We start from the raw sequence: 17022 nt of genomic DNA, 5'->3' as shown, positions 1-17022 counted from the left end.
TTTGGTATAGGCACGATTCATACTACAAGGAATAGCTCAATGCTTTCAGTTGTTGGATCTAGCGTTGGCAGCGTATAGAGAGGCAGCTGCGCACTGTTACGCATTCTATCAGTAGACGCTCCAGTGTTTCGTTGTAGCTCAAAGTTGTGTTCCCACGGGGAACCAGCGCTGCCGTTTCCACAGTCACCCTGTCGGTCAAAGCGCGCATGTTTCAGCCACTCTCGCGGACGTAATATGCTTTGCGCACTATCCCTACGTTTTCCAGTGCCTTCTCCCGAAAGTATATATAGCCTCCAGATAAAGTAAGTGATACGAAGCTGTAAAGGGAATAACACTACAGTGTTACGGGCGCAAGGGCTGATCCAGCTTTTCGGGCTCAAATCAAGCACAGCAACGACGCACGTGTGAGCACTCGCACCAATACACCACGGTTGCTAGAGAGCATGAGCAGCCGCGTTATGTCGCGACTTCCCGCTAGGGGCCCTTCATAGGTGCGCCACCTATTTAACGTTGGTCTCCCACACTGTTCAACTTTACTCAAATGCCGAAGATGGTGAATGTTTGCGCATCTACGTAACCTGTGGTTTAGGGAACTACACGAGAAAGTTGGTTCAGAGTGCGCTATAGGGCACGATGTCTTGACGAACTCGGCTGGAAGTGAAGAACGTGCGGGATGTGTGTCGTCGACATTGCATCGGGTATCACCGGTAAAGTGAGTATATCCTGGTGACACCGCGTACACCATCAGTGACTTCGTGTTTGGAGATACCTTGGTCGGATGCGTCCATTAATACACAGACCACCACGTCCAGGATTGAACCCGTGTTCTTATGTCAGCAGCCGGACGCCGCAATCACTGAGTCATTACCATGAAAACGTATTGTTCATGGCGCATGCAAGAAATATGGTGGGCATAACACTAAAAAGTGTGCAACAACAACATCTATCACTATATATATATATATATATATATATATATATATATATATATATATATATATATATATATATATATATATATATATATATATATATATATATGCAGTCGCCTACATATGGCGACGAGTTCCTGCTTTTTTTTATTTTGGCACTTTTTTTCATAGACACACAAGATATTTCCACGCCGTAGGCAGTTCTGTTTTATTTCTTTCTTTTTTAGAGAACTTCGCTGTTTTATAGGACATCGTAAGTAAAACACACGATAATAAAAACGATGAAACGTATTTCTTAGCTTGCGCTGCGTCATTGAAGTGTTACGGGCCAATCATCGGAAAGACTGGTTAAGAGGGCGAAATATTTTCTGTAGTAGTCTTAAATCGGCATGACATACGTAAACATGGCGGTGAAACTTTCATGGTCACTGCTCGAATGGAATAAAACTTGTGCATTCATCAGGGATAAAAATATTTGAGGCTTCAGCGATTTCCGAAATTGTGGAAAAGCGTTACATCTCCAGGAACTTGTCAAGTTGATATGGTCTTTGCCAGCAGGGCTCTTCCTGAATTGTCTCCTGAAAGTAAAAAAAAAATAGAAACGCATGCAATTTCAGATCTGAGACGCACCATGATACCAGAGTTCCTGGTTTAGCCACGTTAACAGTCTGTCTTCGGATAACTGGACTGCATGCGACATACGGTGTTTCGCGAAGCTATGGTCATTCGGGGTCGCAGAACAACAAGACGTAGCGTAATCTTAATGCATTGTCACCATGTAAAGTAGCCGTTTGAGGTTTGAAGCACCACGCAAATACTGAACGTAATAGACGGAAGCTCTAAAAATCACAGAAGTGATGCGAACGACATCCCAAACTTAGAAGAATAAATGCTTTTGTACTAACAGAGAAGTGAAGAGATACGCCTAATGATTCAGGCATGGCATATCGACAACATACAGTAGCGCATGCAGGAGCTAACTTTCGATTAACTTGCATAAGTAAAGAATCAGGAACCTATACAAATATATCTCGTAGACCACCAGATCAACCGTATGCCGGATTCATAGGTTCGCCTTTTTCATGCGCATGCCTAGATAGTTTTCGCATCTGATTTCTTTTACGCTCTTGAATGTCGGCCTCTGTGGTGTGTCGACATTTTGTGTTTTTTTTTTCATGTTTCGACGCCCTAATCTTTAGAATGGTATGCCTCGAACGTAGAAGCGCCCGAAATATATACTTCTACAGGGCTGTAAAGCTATGCAGTACTGTCCCGCAAGGACACTTGGAAGCAAGGTCTCCAGACAAGCCACTATGTGGTTCTTTTTTATATAGAGTGGGTAACGAGTGACATAACAATGCAATAATTGTTAGGGCTATACATTCCAAAACCACGATATGATTATGAGGGAATGCCGTACCGAAGGGCTCCGCAAAATTCGCCAGGTGATATCCTTCAGGAACCCGACGACAACGTGAAGGTCACCTGAATGCACGTGAAGGTCACTTGAAGTCACGTGCCTCGAGACGTCCGTCTCCATTGAAATTTATATGCGCAGCAACCGAGATTTGATCGCGATACTTTCGGGTTAAAGATCAAGCGCCATAACCATTACACCAACGCGATAGGTAAATTGAAGTATAGAAGGAGGCTTACCCTTACACGACCATAATCCGCGTTGTCGTAGTCTTACCGTTCAGACGTTGTCAGTGGATATAAACTTTTTTGCTTGGCGCCCGGGAGGGTCTGTTGCTAGTCATCGTAGTCGTTACCAACATGAACGTCCAAACTTCCACTATCACTTTCAGTGTCTGCTTCGACGCAGTGAATTCGATTGAGCGTCTCGTCGATTCCCGCGTAGGATCCGATGTACATATCGTCGGACTTACACTTGAGAATTTTCTCGAGAATAGGCTCGATTCGCGTTGCACTAGTTCCGCCGGGCAAACATGTGGCCAGATACGGCAGGTCCTGCCAGGCGCACATGCCCACGACGACGTGCGCATCCTTCGGGTCCGACTCTGGCTCGGCGGTGATTACGCACGCGAAGCGGCTTCTCCCGAGGCTCACGGACACGAACGCCAGGTCCACATTCGGGTTCGACAGCTTGGTCGCTACACACGTTTGCAGCGTGAAGTCCTCGACGGGCGGCGCGTTCTTGTCGAGGATGAAGAGCGCCCACTCGAGGCTCTGGTCGCGCGGAAAGAGCCAGCAGTAGGCCGCAGCCAACTGGCGAATCCGCTCTTGGTGCGGCTCGCACAATTCCAGGGTGGCACAAATTCGGTTGCAGGCCTCGTCTCGATCCGCGGCGTCCCGGAGTCGCAGACCGGGTATCACGTTGTCGTCCTCGAGGCTGCGCAATTGGTTTATGGACAACTGGTACATGTGAGAACACAGCGCGTCGACGTCCAGTTCACTCATGGCCGGCTGAGAATGGGGTCCTCTATCGGTAAGTCACAAGATGGGGTGGCTAGACGGTAGCTGTGAGATGTTCTACTACAGGACAAGGCTGTAAGTGTTGTTTGGTAGCGCAGATCGTTGCTGGTCGCTCACTGTCCTCTGCTATTTTTGTGGGTCTTAGACAGGGAGCTGTTGGAATTTTCCCGGAGAGTCGGCCAACAAAGATGCGATAGTGGAACTGAGGTGGCGAAAGCGACGAGAAGCTGGTTTCGCGTCCGAGTCAGGCTGTCACAGACCGGTAGGTGAACGTGAGCTGTGACGCCTGGTGGGCAAGCCACGCGTGTCGTCACTATTGGGTTCGAAATCGAAAAAGATTGCGTCGGTGCTCTTTTCCGATAATGCACCTCCCTCCCCCCCCCCAAAATTACAAAGCGACCCAAACATTTACATGCACCCTTGAATCACGTGAAATGGAACATCTGATTTGACAAAAAATAATCATAATTTTGCCACAAGGGCAAAGCAATGAACGCGATAGCAACAATTTGGATTGTCATGCGAAGAACGGCCACCAGATCTAAACGTGCAGCACGTTTCTCAAGTCTAAAGAACGCACAAAAAGAACACACACGGGACGAGCGCGAGCTAACAGCGTCCACAGTTCCCTCACTCAACGCGCTGCTCAAAGTGAAAGGACGCATGAGACGCAGGTATACGCAGGATGAGTGTGAACTATAGTTATATTTCGTTACGTACATCAGGTGCAACGCTGTAACCGGCAAGATGTGTGATTGCGCGCGTCTCGTGCTTGGCTTCCGCCGTAAACGCTCGTGCTAAAGCCAAGCGTGGGCTCGCCCATGACGCATCGATACGTGCTAGGTATAGCACACGAAGGAGCCAAGACAGAGACGCCAGCAGGTTCAGAATGACTTATTTGTGAATGTATTATTTAGTTTGTATGTATCGGAGACACAAAGCGTCTTAAATGTTTTCGATCATTCCAGTGACTATAGGCGGCGCGACGGTAGGTCAAAAATGGCGGACGAGACGGTGCTGAGGTGCGCGTCTCAGACAGCAAAGCTCGTCAGGCCCTTTAGTTTCGCTGCAGACCACACTTTCTCTCGCTGAAGAGACGCATAGGCGTTTAAATGAAAACGATTCAGCGCTTATGAATACCGCGAGACCGAACTGCGTCGCAGAAGTTATCACCGTGTACCAGGTTCGGAGGAAAGCTGCGTGGCGCCGCCTGCATCGCTGGAATGATCGAATGCCTTGGACTAAATAGGAAGAAAAACCATCTTACGGGCACCAAATTAGCTGGACTGTTGCTTGGTGCTAGCACATTTATATGTATGAAATGGAGTGTAGTGTCACAGTTGTTGCTGCTTCGATATATAACGCATATTGCGCGCAGCCATCACTTTCTACACGCGTGCCATATCGGACAATTTCACGTAGTTCATGTGCAGCAGCTCCACCCCTGTAGCTTTTCCTTCATTGTCAAGAAAAGTTGTGCACGAAACCATGGTCCATATCGCACTAATCCTCCCATCTCGATGCTGTAATGGCAAGTGTACTTCGTTGTCGAAGCGTCGACGTATTCTACGTGATGTAGATAAGCGTGTCCTCAGAATGTCGTCAGCGGAAGCACTGTTGTTGTGCTCCTTGTGGTGTGGAAACGAGATGCAATGCAACGTCCTGTGGTCGATCATTCGCTGAACAGTCACCCGACCAGAGAAGCGACGTCACGTATGACGTCACTGGTGGAGTGGCATGTCGCTTTAGAGTTTGTTTCTGGAAGCAGTGATGCTGGGAGATTTGTGGTAACTAAGGACAGTTCATGTCGGTTGCTCCAGTTAAATAGAACGAGGAACATTGGCATGTATTTTGATGTATAAATCAGTGGCGAGCGCCTTACGATTGAAGCGCGACAAGCTGAAGTGGGGAAGACATTGAAAAAATAAATCTCGATGAATATATTTCTCGAGTATTTCTAATGTTGTGTGTGGCAGACTACCTTATATTTCTAATGTTGTGTGTGGCAGACTACCTTAGAAATTCAGGTGGTTCGAACATTGGTGTTTTCCTAACTAGTTCACTACGTGGTTTTTTTTCTGTTTTGTTTTACGCCATGAGTTTTACGCGGCTAGTCTGTTAACGTTGGCTCGTATTTAGTTTGGCACATTACTGCGTCATAATGGCGTCTCTCATATTAGCGCAGTGGTTTCGCGCGTACCGTACTTAATAATAATTGCTTGGGTCTAACGTTCCAGCTAGAGCCACGATGTCACGTGAGACGCCATAGAGTAGGCCTCCTGAAATTTCCACCACCTCGGGTTTTTAACGTGAACCTAAATCTAAGCACACAGGTTTCTAGCAATCTCTCCTCCACTGAAAATGCGGCCGCCATGGTCGGGATTCCACCCCACGGCCTGCTTGTCCGCCCTCGAGGCTCAGATCTACAAGCCCACCGTGGTGCGGCCTCGCGTATTGTACGCTCGCTGTTTCTTTGCACACGTCTATACCTGAACTGACGATTCATTGAAGCTGGACCTGCCCTCAGGGCAGCCGTAGAGAACCGTTGCTCCGACTGCTTTTCAGTGGCATAGCCAATAAGAATTCTTTTCTTTTCACCCCTTCCCTCAGTGCAGGGTAGCAAACCGGACGTGCGTCTGGTTGACCTCCCTGCCTTTAATTTCTTTCCTTCCTCCTCCTCCTTTTCGTATACTTGACATTCGGCGTCACTCCTCCCTTGTAGCATACGTAGTAAATGAAATGAAACTTCATTGAAGAAACAAAGGCAAACCAATACATCTGTACAAGTGACACACACAATCAAAGTGCACCGTCTACAGCTGGGATTCCAACCCGGGCACCTATAATGCGAAGTGGGCACTTATCGTTGCTCTACTTTTGCGGAGCCACGCGACACACTGCAGACTACCGACCACAGCGCCACACATGCATTGGCCTTATTTGGGCTTCACTTTTTGACGCTCGTTCCGGGCGCTCCCCTGTTCTGGTGCACTCTACTTTGAATCAACTTTTGCCCGGCCGCGGGCAATTCGATGTAGGCGAGAATTCAAAAGACCGTCTGCTGTGCGATGTCAGTGCTAGCTAAAGAACACCAGGTGGTCGAAATTTCTTAAGCCCTCCACCACGACGTCTCTCATAATCATGTGAGAATTATTATTACATGTGCCCGGAAAATGAAAGGATAACACACAAGCAATACCCGCTGCAAAAAGCAGCGCCAGGGGCAGTCGTCGGAAGTCGAGTAATCTTATCTATAGTGAGGCGTGTTGGTATTTATACACGCTGCGTACAAAATAGAAACTCCAGTCACTCAACTTGGGTAGAATCGCAGTATGTAACTGCGACAATTTTATTTCATTTATACTAAAGAAAGAACACTTGCATGGCAATGACAGTTGCCTTTATTTTGTTCTTACAGAACTTCGCTCTATTTGATAGCACAACGTAGGTTACACACATGATAAAAACGATGAAAACTATTTCTCCGCTAGCGCAACGCCATTGCAGTGGCATCCGGCCAATCGTCTAAAAGATTGGTTTGGAGGGTCAAATCTTTTCCGTAGGTCTTTAGCACCGGTATGCGATATGCCTACAAGTGTCACTTTCAAGTGTTTATGCTAACTGGTCGAATAAATCGACATGTGATAAGAAACTGAAAGCAAGATGCCGATATAATGCCCATGTGAAAAAGCTCAATGTTTATCACGAACTTCTCAAGTTGATATGCTCGTCGCAATGTGAAGAAGCTCAATATTTATCACGAACTTCTCAAGTTGATATGCTCGTCGCCAGCCGAGCTCTTCTTGTGGTAGTTACCACCTGGAATTGAAGAAAGAATTCCGTGAAATTTCAGCTCGGAAAGACACCGCAGTAAGCACTACCGATTCAGCCGCGATAATAGATCGTCTTCGGACAAACGAACTGCGAAATAATGTGTTCTGCGGAGCTATGGTCATTTGTGGTCACAGAAGCCCTAACCATGGAGTAACGTGAATGCAGTGTACAGGTAGCCGTTACACACGCCTATAGCTGCGCGCAAGAGAACGTTAGACACAGAGATAAAATCAAGAAAGTGATCGTATAATGCTCTCCCAAACTTGGACGAATGCGTATTTTTGTACTGCCACAAATATGAATAAGTACACCCGATGGTTCAATCGTGGCCTATCGATAACAAAGGGGTAGTATGCGTGAGCGTATACCTTCGATTAACGCACATCAAGAAAAAAGATAAATTCTTAACCTGTCGTTCCTGTCCACCCCCACGTGTACCAGAGTGGTAGGTTCGCTTTTTCTCTGGCTCTGTGCTTTCTAATAGACCAGGAAGCGAGTGACGTAAAGATAATATTCCTGGGGTTCGACGTCCCGAATCGACCACATAAGGGACGCCGTACAGGAGGGCTCCGCAAGATTAGACCACGTGGGGTTTCTTAAAGTTTACCCGACTATAAGCACATGGGTGTCGAACCTAAATGCAGCTACCGTGGCCGTGTTTCGATTCCGCGACCCTGGGGTAAGCAATTAAGCACCATAGCGACTAGACCAACGTAGATCTAAGAAAGAAGCACGGCATACCATCAGATGGCCACACTGTGCGTTGCCATTGTCTTGCCCTTGAGACGTCGTCAGTTCGTATGAAGTTTTAGCAGGCGCCCACGGGGTCTGTTGCTTGTCATCGTATTAAAAATCAGTATTATACCTCCATACTTGCGGCATCACTTGCAGGTTGCATTCGGTGAATGTTGATTTGAGCTAGCATGTCGTCGATGCCAGCGTAGCTGCCGATGAATCTATCGTGGAACTTGCACTTAAGGATGCCCTCTATAAGAGGCTTCACTCGTGTCACGCAATTCTTGCCGGGGAAAGATATCGCCAAATAGGGCAAGCCCTGCCAGGCAAACATGCCCACGACAATTTGCGTGCCCTGCGGCTCGCACTGCTGTTCAGCGGTGATTGCACACGCATAGCGCGCTCCGCCGCTGGACAGGGTTACGTACCCGATGTCCATTCCCGGGAACGTCAGCGCAGTCGCTATTCGCGTTTGCAGGTCGAAGTCGTCGACGGGCGGTAGGCTCTCATCCAGTGCGAAGAGCCCCCACTCGAGCCTCTGATTGTACGGAAAGAGCCAGCAGTAGGCCGAAGCCATCTGGCGAAGTCGCACGTGGTGCGGCTCGCACGATTCCAAGGCGGCACGAGCTTTGGCTAAGGCCTCGTCTAGATCCAGCACTTCTGTGAGTCGCAGACTCGATATCGCATTGTCGTCATCGAGGCTGCATACTTGGTCCACGGACACCTGGTTCATGTGAGAACACAGCATGTCGATCTCCTCTTCTGCCATGACCGGGCGAGAATGGGGCCTCTCTTGTAATGTTAGCGGATTTGGGAAGGTGGGCGCTGTGCAATGCAACAGGATGGGTCTTGAAAGTTCTGGTTAGTGGCGTAGATGTCGGTCTTGAAAGTTCTGGTTAGTGGCGTGGATGTCGATGCGTTCTGTGTCGCCCGCCGGAAATGAACAAGCGTCCGCGCTTCTTGTGGGTCTTTACAGGGATAGCTGTAGGACTTTCCCGAAAGTGTATGGCCTGCCAGCGGGGACGCGATCCTGGACATGCATCGGCAAGAGCAAATAAGAACAGACTTTGTAGCTGAATCTGTCCTTAACAGATCCGAATGTGAACATAACATGCGACATCTGGTGGGCTACGCGTTTCTTCGCCATATGGGATCGGACGTGGCAAAAGATAGCGTTGGCGATTTTTGCCTGTAATGCAACGGGAAAAAAATTAGAAAGTGATATCCACGTTCATGTGCATCCTTAAATGACTTGGAATAGGCTATCTGGTAATAAAAAGTAAGTGCTATGGCGCATGCGCTGTTTAAAATTTTGTACGTGCGACTATCGTTCATCACTGCACCGTTTACGTCAACAAACACTTAAGAATGTGGGATTTGGCCTGCAATAGAATGACCATTTTAGAATCACGTACCTAGAGGCTATGCTTACGCATTCGCCTTGGTTTTTCCTCACTGCGAACGTCGCAGGCTAGCCAAGTTTTGGGATAGCATTCCTGCCCCAGCATTTTCGGCATGTGTCCCTTGTGCTTATCAAGTGATGATGGAGTGTAATTCTCTTATGTTTGGAACTTAACCGGGGTTGCGGACACAGTGGGCGGTGGCGAAAATACTGCCCGCCGCTGTACACCGCCCGCTGTTCCGATTGACTTCATTACAGTGCGCGCTCAATGTCAGTGAGGCGTTCCAGCCACCCTGGCTATGTGAGAAGCAGTCTGAACAAGCGGCCTTGCGGTTTCAGAGATGACCAATTCTAATTTCAGCGCGACAATGGAGACGCCCTTACGTTCGTTTAGTGGGCGTGTCCCAGATGCGAGAATCGCGCTACGGTAAATAAAATGTGAATGTCTTACTAAAGCGGGAATGGTCGAGGCTTGCGCTGTGGACAAGCGTTTGCTTAAAATATGAAAGACAGCTCCACTTCATCGCAATCTTCGTAAACAGCTGTGATGGCCAGCCACTGCCACTACCTGGTGAGCGCAGATTGAGTTCTTTCTTCACTGTCAGAGACGAAATGAAAAGTAGATTAACGGAAGGCCAGAAATTAAATGAAGGAAATGCAAGCGGATCAAATAGATGATGACAAAAAACAAGAAGTGTGTGCAGATATGCTTTGTAAGAGGGCTTGCGCACGCATGTTTTGCCAATGCGTTAATTTTTAGAACATCCGTAGCTAAGCGTACAATACTGACAAGTAAGGCAATTGCATCTTTAAAATAAAGTACTGCCCGTTTTATGGCCGATACGTTGTGGTGGGTCGCGCCAGGACTTTAAGAAACAACCAACCAACCAATTAGAGAACAGATGCCAGTGCTGTGGAGAAGACGGCCGGTAGCCCAGACATGCTGGGTATTGCTCAAGTCCTATAGAGCTTGGAGGCCCACCTGAGTTTCAGTCTCGGCTAGCTGCCATCTTTGTGCTCTGGTGGTCCTGCCGGCCGGCGGTGCATCGAGCTGCCGGGACAGGTCAGCGAGTTCGCCACCGACCTTGAACGCATCCAGGCTTGCGGCCGCCCGTCTGCCCCGCCAACTGTTCACGCCGTGTCAGAGTGTGCTGGGCGTGCCAGGAGTGTACGCCCGCACGGGTCTCATGGAGACAGAGGTAAACTACGACATATCACCTCATTTCTTTTGCGAAACACCTTGCATCAGCGGGAATGGCAGAACGAGGGACGCGGCTAACGAGGTTCTCACGTTAGCATGTCCAATGACACTATAAGCGGCCTTCGCATAGACGGTAACATAGACGGTCATGGGCCGCGTGTAGGACCGGGAAGTTGCAGGACCTTTTCATCATTGTGGAGTCCTATGTATGCCTATTCTTATGTGTGCTTATTTGTGTTTGTTGGTGTAATTAAGTTTGTGTTTGTTTCAAACCTTGTCTCCTTTTTGAGTTCATTCTACTGAATCAAACAAAACGCGCCGAGTGCTCAAGCACTTAGCCGTCGACTTAGCCGTATGCGCAAGGCAACCTGGGTGTATTACCTTTATCTCTTTACGGTACATCATTCTCAAACGTATTATAATTATACTCTCCTGTTGTAGACGTCGGATTTGAATGAAGCAACGTCGTCACGGACGAACCTGCAAATGACCTACCGAAACAAGCATTCTTAATTTAGGTGGAAGACAGACAGTGCCATCTCGCCCAGTTAAATTCAAGAGATTTCTCACATAGAGCACCTGCAAAAAAAATAAATTCAATGTGCGGTTGGTTGGACAGTACAGTGCAAGCAGTCAGGTACTCTGTTGTATAGGCATACTGACGGGCAGGAATCAGTACACTTTCGAAGTCGAGGAGTGCCTTATAGAAGCGACGAACCGAAGCACGAACAAACGGACGGAAGCATGGACAGACTGACGGTATACGTACGGACGCACGGATAGACGGGTGAACGAACGGACGCATGGACAGCTGCACGGACGAATGACGCTTCGCCCAAATCGCAACCATTAACTTCGTGTATATGCTGTGAAAACCACTAACTCCATCTAGTTATATTACTCCTAAGGACACATACACACAACGGCATCTATTGAGCAACTCATAAACTACAGGTGGCTACATACTACTACTACTACTACTACTACTACTACTACTACTACTATTATTATTACTGCAGAGAAAGGAACGACCCACGAACTAAGAAGCTTCGCCTCTAAATGTAATTGATGACGATGGGGAGGTACGAAGGCAAGTGTGCACACTACTGGCAAGATGCGCAGTGCTACAGACTCACACCCAGTACAGTAGTTTGTAGAAAAGCTGTGACCCCTTTTACGGTCATTCTTGCACGTCGGGGAAGGAATCATGTTAGCATGTATAGCAGATAGTTTTAAAAAAGCAAAACAACCAGGCGTCGCACAGTGCTAATTGCTAAACCAGTAGGTCGTTGAACGCTTCCGACCCATTACAAAGGGCTCAGCCATGGTTTTTCATCATCATCACCCAAAGCATAAAAACAGTGTCCATAAAAACTTACAGGTGTTTAGCGGGTACGTAACATCTCTGTAGAACGAATACTGGCGTGGGAGGTGCTACCGCACTTCTCTAAAGTTACGCTTTATGGACAAGTGATTGCGTGCAAGTGTAGGCGTATTATCTCACCTAAGAGTGCTTTAAAAAGGCTCTTGAAAGGTCACACTTGCATTTTTCTCTGTAAGAGGGCGGCGTGTTCCGCGCAGGCCTTGGGCTGTTGGTCTTTAGGCTGTCGGTCGTTCCCTCCTCGGTAGTAGTAGCAGTAGTAGGACGTAGTCACCTCTAGTTAATGAATTGCTCAATAGATGGCGCTGTGTGTATATGTCCCCGGAAAGAATGTCACGAGATGGCGTTAGGAGTTTTCGTATTGTTCACGGATGGACACGAGCATACAGACAGACGGACGGATGCTTTTGACCCTCATCATCCTTCACTTCGTGAATATGCTGTGAATTTTTACCTTTTTTTATAGTTTCACAGACCCGCTATATTGAATTCTCTACATTCTAGACATAAAGATGACGTGCATCTTGTGGTATGCCATCCTGTCCCTAGGCAAGCGTGTAGATGACTATGCCAGCAGGCCTTTCGCACTTTATTTTATGATAGCTTGGATGTTGGGAAATATTCTTGCTCACTGTTTGAAACATTGCTACACCAAGTTAGTAATATGGGAAATCAATTTAATTGATAGTGCGCAAGTTCCCCTCTCCGAAACCGGGCTTAATTTTTTAGCACCAGTTCCAGCAGCAGCCAAAGTTCCGTCCCGCTGACCGAGACCAAAGGTAAAGAAAGCGTCGCTCTTTCACGCAGTAAAGCAGGCGCATGTGCAACAATTAGGATCCCATTATTTTAAATTTGTTACTTGTTTTTGATTTTGGCTACTATTGAGAAGGTCGATCTGAAGCAATCACTGACAGTGATTTCTGTTTACTCACAGTGCTTCTGGTAGTATGTTTAACAATTTTTCATGTTTTTTTATTTTTGTCGGTGTATTTTATCGGTTAATATGCGTCGTGGCTTCACTGTCAGCCAAATGCAGTGATTCAGTGCCTCGATGCTTTGGCTGATTCGCAAGAATAGTTCGCGTGTATGTGACACGATGCATTATACAGGGTGTCCCAGGAAACTTTAGCCAGAGTTTAAAAATATGCCAGCACATGCAATTACGCCGCGACCAAATGCATTTCGCTCACCATTACCTGGAGTTAGACTATTTTTTGTATTCTCAAATGTTGCTTAATCAGATTTGGTTAATGATCTAACTTCTGAAAAAAATTAACATGAATAAAATATGTCATTGAGAAAGTTGTCGATCGGTTTGCGAAACGTCCGATTAGACAGTTAATATCTGTTAGGTATTAGTGTTTTTCTACCAATTACAAATGCCCGCGACATACAAAAAATATCACGTGAGAAACCAGCTTGTGTGCCAGTGCGCACAATGATTCTAGTGCCCCCTAACGTTCTGCGTACGAACGACCATAGCATTTGCCCCATTGCGCTGTCCTGGCAGAGCCGCAACGATGGTGGTGGCTTTAAGATGAACACGTTTTGCTATCGGCCACAAAAGCAATAACCGCTGTGACTGCTTATCGCTGTCATGAACCGGTGTGAGGGAAGCGTGTCGTTCGTACGCGGAATGTTAGGTAGCACTAGAATCATCGTGCGCACTGACGTGTGAGCGGGTTTGTCACGTGGTATTTTTTTTTGTACTTTGCGGTCATTTGTAAATACCAGGAAAACACTATTACTTAACAGATACAAAGTTCAGAACTATCTATTTGGACGTTTGGCAAACCGATCTACAACTTTCTCATTGAAATTTTTATCCATCTTCGTTCCTTCAAAAGGTAAATTATTAAACAGATCTAATTGAACAATATTTGAGAACGCAAAATATAATCTAACTCCAGGCAACGGTGAGCAACATGCATTGGGTCGTGTCATGTTTACGTGTGCCGGCATATTTTTTAACTCTGGCTAAAGTTCCGTAGAACACCCTGTATACCGCCCCTTGCCTGAGCATGCGCAGCGTTTGTGCAGATGATTGATGAGCTATACGCATGCCTGGAGGTGAGGGGTCAGCAATATTGTGAATCCATTAACGTCACAGCCTGTCTCAAACGTCGTTATGCAGCGTTGGTGTGGAGGAGAAACAAATAAACCATGAAGCACTTATAGCAGTCCCTTTATTCACGCGATTGGCATAAGATCTGGCAGTGTACGTGCGACAAATGACATGTTTGTTTAGATACCAGAGGCGGAAGCTCTATTCTAGTCACCTGCGACACAATAGTGATAGGACATGAGTGGACATTTTCGGCCGTCTTGTCAAGGCCTCGTCAAAGGTGCAGGTGGCCTGTTGCGCACATGAGGGCGGATGCTGACTGAGCGGCGGTAACAAAGTGATGATGAAGTCAAGTCCATTTCCTGGTGGCACCCCGCCCCCAAAGAGGGAGGGGCATAAAAACGGGCGCGACAAGCAAAAATCTATCCAGCTAAAAGAAAACTGCAAATTTAGACTAAAAATGAAACAATAACAATTGTAGTATAGCATGAATCGCACTGCTACTTGTCAGGAGCTTTCCTAGCTGCAATATACGATGAATTGTTGGGGAAGCGGTGGATCCGGTGAAATGGTTGTCGCATGCAGGTTCATGAGCAATGAAACTCCGTCGATTGACATCGTCTTGATGCTGAAAGGAATACGGCAGATGTAAGAAGCAACGTAAGAAGCATGCAGACGTAAGTTTTACAAACAGAATATTTCTGCACGGTGAACAACGAAACCAACCGGTTATGGCCTCAAGCCGTTATGAAGCCAAGCTCAGTGCTACAAGCCGTCAACGTGAAAGCAATGAGCAGCGATGAATTGAGGGACGCAAAGAAAGAGATGTTCGTGAGCATCCTTACGTGTACCGTAGCTGATGGCAGTTATGAATTATTGTGTACAGCGACGTAATCGAAATTTTCCTCTAAGCAGAGCACTGAAAAAAACTTGTTTTAAGAGCGCATGTTCATTCAAACATAAGTGAATGCATCATCAAAAAAGAAAAAAGCGTCACATTTAAAATCTGCTGCATAGCAATCCTACATTTCAATTCAAGATTTCTTCGTCAACGGCATATCACTAACCGTCCAAACAAAAAAGTAAACATGTAGCCCAATATACGCAGTTCCTGCGCAAGGAAGCAGACCTGTTCGTTATGTTGGCCAATGAGGTAACGTGGTGAAAGGTACTCAAGGCAGAGCAACCACGCGACATTTAAAATGGAAAGTACAATACCTTACGGTAAAAATTGCCGACTAAAATAGAGATGAGCATAGCCGCGTTGTCCACAGACGGCGTGCGCAGGCACTCGCAACAGCATCACTGGAAGAACTGGCGGGCAGCAACATACGCAGAGCTCAGGCTTTGATAAACGCCGCAACGGAAGGATTCTGGTTGTGAGCCCAACACCTGTGCGAGGGCGTTTTTGAGCAACGTCGACTGTCCCTCCGGCGCTTCGTATATCGCTATGCAAGGCTGTGAATGCCAGATGACGAAGAAGTACGGCTTGTAGTCCCGGCTTCGCTCTTCGGTCGGAACAATGACGCAGCTGCAGCAGACGCTAACCGTTGTCTTGACGTACGTGCCGAAGACGCGCCTGTGCCACATCTTTTTCATGATGCCGGTGACGATGTCACGCTGGTTCCTCATTCGTTCGACGTGATAGAGCGCCCAGGGTTGGACCGCGTTCATCACGGCAAGGCAGCTGAAGAACTGGGCTGCCCTTTCCAGACGATCACGCAGATCGTTGATAGATTGCAGATAGGCGCGGACGGCACTGACCGCCTCCGAGACCGGTTTCTCGGCGAGCTTTGGAAGGTTGGGGAAGTGCTCCTGGTCGAGGTATCCCAGTTCGTGTTGCGGCACCGTCGAAAGTTGCGAGCACAGCAAATCCAGGTACGCCATTGCTGTCCGTTGCCCTAAATGCGCCTATGGAAGCTTGGTGCCGAGGGAAATGTTGGCTTACGGCTGAAGGGAACTTTTTCTCTCCTCGGTATGGTGGCCCAAGCCTCAGTCGGGTGCCAGTTGCGCAGCGTATATGTGACCTTGAAGGTTGAAATGGTGTGGCTGCCGTCCACGTTCCACTTGTTAGTTGTCGGGGCTGAGGTTCAACAGCCTCCAGGCAGGCGACGCCGTCTAAAGATGCCTCTCTTTTTCAGACGTGCGGAGACACTCCTTCACTCGAGCGTTACGGGGGCACTGCCATGTGCTGTCTCACCGCGAGGCCTTAAATGTACTTGCTTACGCAGCACCTGGTCACGTGTTTGTTCATGAATCTAGCTTGAAGAAGCGTCACTCAGATACCAAAATTGACAAGCAGACACGTGGCCTTGCTATACTGTGCACGAGGCGTTCATACAGCCGTGACCTTTCTTATATTTTTTTTGGTCATTGCAACAGCTACTGTTTTATACGTTGACAATGCCTACATTGCTTTATTACCAATCAATTTCGTTAGCATTATGTGAATTCTGTAGAGTGCCAGTTAAGACTTCCACCATCCCATTCTGCACTATAATTTCCACCAAATGTTCGACTTAGAGTGGACAGACCAATATCGTCTAAGTGTCATCGGCACTTCTGAGTTTCAGGATACATGATTTCAATGATTGCGTATGACTTTACGGCATGGCAAGAGTCTCAGTTAACCTAAGTAAAGTGTGTGTGTGTGTGTGTGTGTGTGTGTGCGCGTGCGTGCGTGTGCGTGTGTGTGTGTGTGTGTGTGTGTGTGTGTGTGTGTGTGTGTGTGTGTGTGTGTGTGTGTGTGTGTGTGTGTGTGTCCTGAATAGGACATCACACGCAACGACAGATTCACCTGGGTAACTGAATGGCGTCGCAGAAGTCCGTACACCCTGTGGAAAGCGTTGCGATACATCGGACTATCTGTCTCCGATGTATGGCATATCTCTGTAGCTTTGCGTGCTGTGTCGACTACAAACGGTGACGTGGTCGCTGCGGATACTGAATAAATAGTATCACAGACGGCGTGGCGCTTCAAAACGCGCGCGATCTGTTAACTCGGGCCCATCATGGACGGTGGCAAAGTACGGAGAA

The 17022-nt window shown here is 47.4% G+C and overlaps 3 protein-coding genes across 3 annotated transcripts; all 3 read right to left on the bottom strand.

The window, feature by feature from the left end:
* Window positions 1–1115: 1115 nt before the first annotated feature.
* LOC119165849 (uncharacterized) lies at window positions 1116–3614 on the bottom strand. Its single transcript, XM_037417875.2, has 2 exons — window positions 2589–3614; window positions 1116–1510 (listed from the first exon to the last, which is right to left on the bottom strand). The coding sequence occupies exon 1, from the start codon at window positions 3351–3353 to the stop codon at window positions 2685–2687; it is 669 nt and encodes a 222-aa protein (XP_037273772.2). The 5' UTR covers window positions 3354–3614; the 3' UTR covers window positions 1116–1510; window positions 2589–2684.
* A 3137-nt stretch (window positions 3615–6751) lies between these two features.
* LOC119165848 (uncharacterized) lies at window positions 6752–9015 on the bottom strand. The gene is made up of 2 exons (XM_075870523.1): window positions 7944–9015; window positions 6752–7187 (listed from the first exon to the last, which is right to left on the bottom strand). The coding sequence occupies exon 1, from the start codon at window positions 8704–8706 to the stop codon at window positions 8062–8064; it is 645 nt and encodes a 214-aa protein (XP_075726638.1). The 5' UTR covers window positions 8707–9015; the 3' UTR covers window positions 6752–7187; window positions 7944–8061.
* Window positions 9016–14089: 5074 nt separating this feature from the next.
* Window positions 14090–16187, bottom strand: LOC142761646 (uncharacterized). Its single transcript, XM_037416706.2, has 2 exons — window positions 15205–16187; window positions 14090–14614 (listed from the first exon to the last, which is right to left on the bottom strand). The coding sequence occupies exon 1, from the start codon at window positions 15871–15873 to the stop codon at window positions 15289–15291; it is 585 nt and encodes a 194-aa protein (XP_037272603.2). The 5' UTR covers window positions 15874–16187; the 3' UTR covers window positions 14090–14614; window positions 15205–15288.
* Between the last annotated feature and the right edge of the window lie 835 nt (window positions 16188–17022).

This window comes from Rhipicephalus microplus, chromosome 8 (genome assembly GCF_043290135.1).
Source record: "Rhipicephalus microplus isolate Deutch F79 chromosome 8, USDA_Rmic, whole genome shotgun sequence".
Taxonomy (NCBI): Eukaryota; Metazoa; Arthropoda; class Arachnida; order Ixodida; family Ixodidae; genus Rhipicephalus; species Rhipicephalus microplus.
The sequence above is the reverse complement of the archived record's forward strand: the minus strand, read 5'-3'. Positions and strand labels throughout refer to the sequence as shown.